Source organism: Austrofundulus limnaeus, unplaced genomic scaffold (genome assembly GCF_001266775.1).
Source record: "Austrofundulus limnaeus strain Quisiro unplaced genomic scaffold, Austrofundulus_limnaeus-1.0 Scaffold15, whole genome shotgun sequence".
NCBI classification, from domain to species: domain Eukaryota; kingdom Metazoa; phylum Chordata; class Actinopteri; order Cyprinodontiformes; family Rivulidae; genus Austrofundulus; species Austrofundulus limnaeus.
The window spans coordinates 61,649-64,123 of record NW_013952417.1 but is presented as its reverse complement, the minus strand read 5'-3'; the positions used below and the strand labels follow the sequence as shown (position 1 = coordinate 64,123).

The window sequence follows — 2,475 nt, the reverse complement described above, 5'->3', positions numbered from 1 at the left end:
GTGTGTGTGTGTGTGTGTGTGTGTGTGTGTGTGTGTGTGTTGTGATCAAATCCTAAAAGATTTCCTAACTGTTGTACCTTTTATTCCTCTCTTTACCTTTTGGTGCTTTTCTTCTCTCTGTCCTTCTGTTCCCGCTCTGCCTGTCTGTCTCCACCTGTGACCTCCTGTCCTTTTCCAGATGAGGTGTATGCTCAGAAGCTAAAGGGCAAGGCTCTGAGCGAGGAGCTGGACCTGGCCCTCAACGACATGACTACACTGTAGATGCTGTCCTCCTTCTCTGTGCACCTCCTCCCTGCCTCAGCTCTCCTCTGCCTCTCTGCAGTTTCCTTCCATTCCGCAGCAGTGACTCCACAATTCGATATCACCATTCAGTACCCTACGTGTTACGCAGGACTGCTCTCTTATTCTCTTTCTCCTTTTTTTTTTTTTACAAAAGATAATTTGCTGCTTGCCCTCTCACTGCTGCATGTTTTCTGATTTGAACTTAATGTCCTCATTTAGTAAAATATTTATTCAAATCTGTCTCCCTTTTTCTTTCTGTAATAAAGACCTAAAGCTCTCTTGATTTTTCTGTCTCATCCCAGTTTCCCTTTCTTCTGCTTATTTTTCTAATTTTAGAGTTAGAGATAATTTACAGTTAACGTCTTCACTGGATTAGAAACATTCCCTGAAATGTAAAGTTATCCTAACTTTTGTTAAGGTTCATCGTTTTTGCTGCTTTTCAAAATAAAAGTTTGACGTTTTTTAGAAAGCACTGTAATCCAAGTAATAAAGTGGAGAAGTGGGTAATTCACAAGCTGAGCAAAGAGAAGAAGCTGTAAAGATGTGCAGACAGCTGGTCTTGTAGCTTAGGATGTAATGCATTCAGTCCACTTAGTGGAGGTTTTTCAGCTGCTCTGCGCTTTTATGAGGACAAGACAAGTGTGTAAGTAAAGGTGATGTCATTCAAATCATGAAATCATAGCAAAAGAAAAGAAACGAGAGGCTTTTGGTGTTAGTGGGAGTCAAGATGAAGTTCAGGAGATGCAGAAAGAAAGGATGTTGATGAGAAACCTGAGACTGCAGAGCACTGAAGCAGACAGCTCTCTGAGGTGGTCACTGCATGAAACGTGTAGTTTTGAATGGGAAAGATTCTGTGTTTACCATATATTCAAATAAATAAACTCATTAAATCTCCAGATTTAAAATGGGTAAGTCTGAATCATTTCAGTTCTTTTTACATCTTTTGTTTTGTGGGGCCCTAATCTATGTTGTTAGCGCCTTCGAGCCACAATCACTCTCATTTCTTTTCTCTGGAAGGTTTCTCCACAAATAATTTTTTACATAATGTGTCAGTAGCTCTGAAGGCTGGAGTTATGACAGTTAAAGTAACTGAGTTCTGAAGCCTCCAAAATAGGTAATAGATATTAAAACCAGAAAACTAAGTCATCCAAGTTTGCCATCATCAGTGTGTGAATGTGAGTGTGAAGGGTGAATGTCAAGGTTTATTCATTTCATTTCATTAAAAATAAAATAAAAGAATGATAAAAATAAAATACAAAATTAAAATACAATAAAATAAAGAAATACAAAAAAACTGACAAAATGAAATAAAAGGCAGCAGAAAGAAGAAAAAAATCTTAAATCTGTGCCTTTCCTCCATCAAATAAATTTACTAACAATAATCTTTACGCAACAAGACAAAATAAAAAAGTAAGATTAAAAGAAACCATCAAATCCTTCTTGAACTAATAATCCATTCTAGGCATGTCTTTTTTTTTACATTATTTGTTCGAAAAAGAACAGGTAAAAGATACAAGATCTTTTGATTTCCTGCCCTTCTCAGCTCATATTTAAATGTTCTCACACCAGATAAACACAAATTATTCCCACGTTGAATGAGCATTACGTGTACAATTATTTATACATTTCTAATATAAATAATATTGAGACACCCATCCTACATAACACATTTCCCAGTAAGCTCCTTTTTAAACGTTTTTTAAGCTGGTTTAAGTTTGTAAATTTTTTTGAGCTCATCATTTAATTCATTCCATAAATCTACCCCATAACAATAAACAAAAACTCTTTTTGGTTGTTCAAAGCTGAATGTGAATGTCTGTAAGTGTAAAGAGCTTTGGGGTCCGGAGGGTCTTGATAAAGTGCTCTATGTTCAGTCCATTTACAATCCAAACTATTAACTTAAGAAAAGTCTAGTCACACTAAACTTATGTCATGGTGTTAATTACCTAAAAGAAGCATAACTCTTGATCATGTGAAGTCCTGAGGAAGTCCATGACTATTGATTTTATAAACAAGACAAAATATAGCAGAGAACAAGTACGACATAAACCAATTTTACTGTTTCTTTAATCTCAGTATTATGCAGTAAAATGCTGTGAATATTTATTGGCTTTAAATCCTGAGAAACCTCTTCAAACAGAACATCTTTGTACAAACAGGTTGATATAATACTGGGTTTGAAGGATACAGATT

At 35.7% G+C, this 2,475-nt stretch overlaps 1 protein-coding gene across 1 annotated transcript in view; it reads left to right on the top strand.

Moving 5' to 3' along the window:
* The window catches only part of tpm2 (tropomyosin 2 (beta)), a gene marked incomplete in the record, with an annotated part of 24,614 nt that extends 23,434 nt beyond the window's left edge, over positions 1-1,180 (top strand). Inside the window, 1 exon segment of the mRNA XM_014002764.1 lies at positions 179-1,180. Coding sequence (XP_013858218.1) covers positions 179-261 — 83 coding nt within the window.
* Between the last annotated feature and the right edge of the window lie 1,295 nt (positions 1,181-2,475).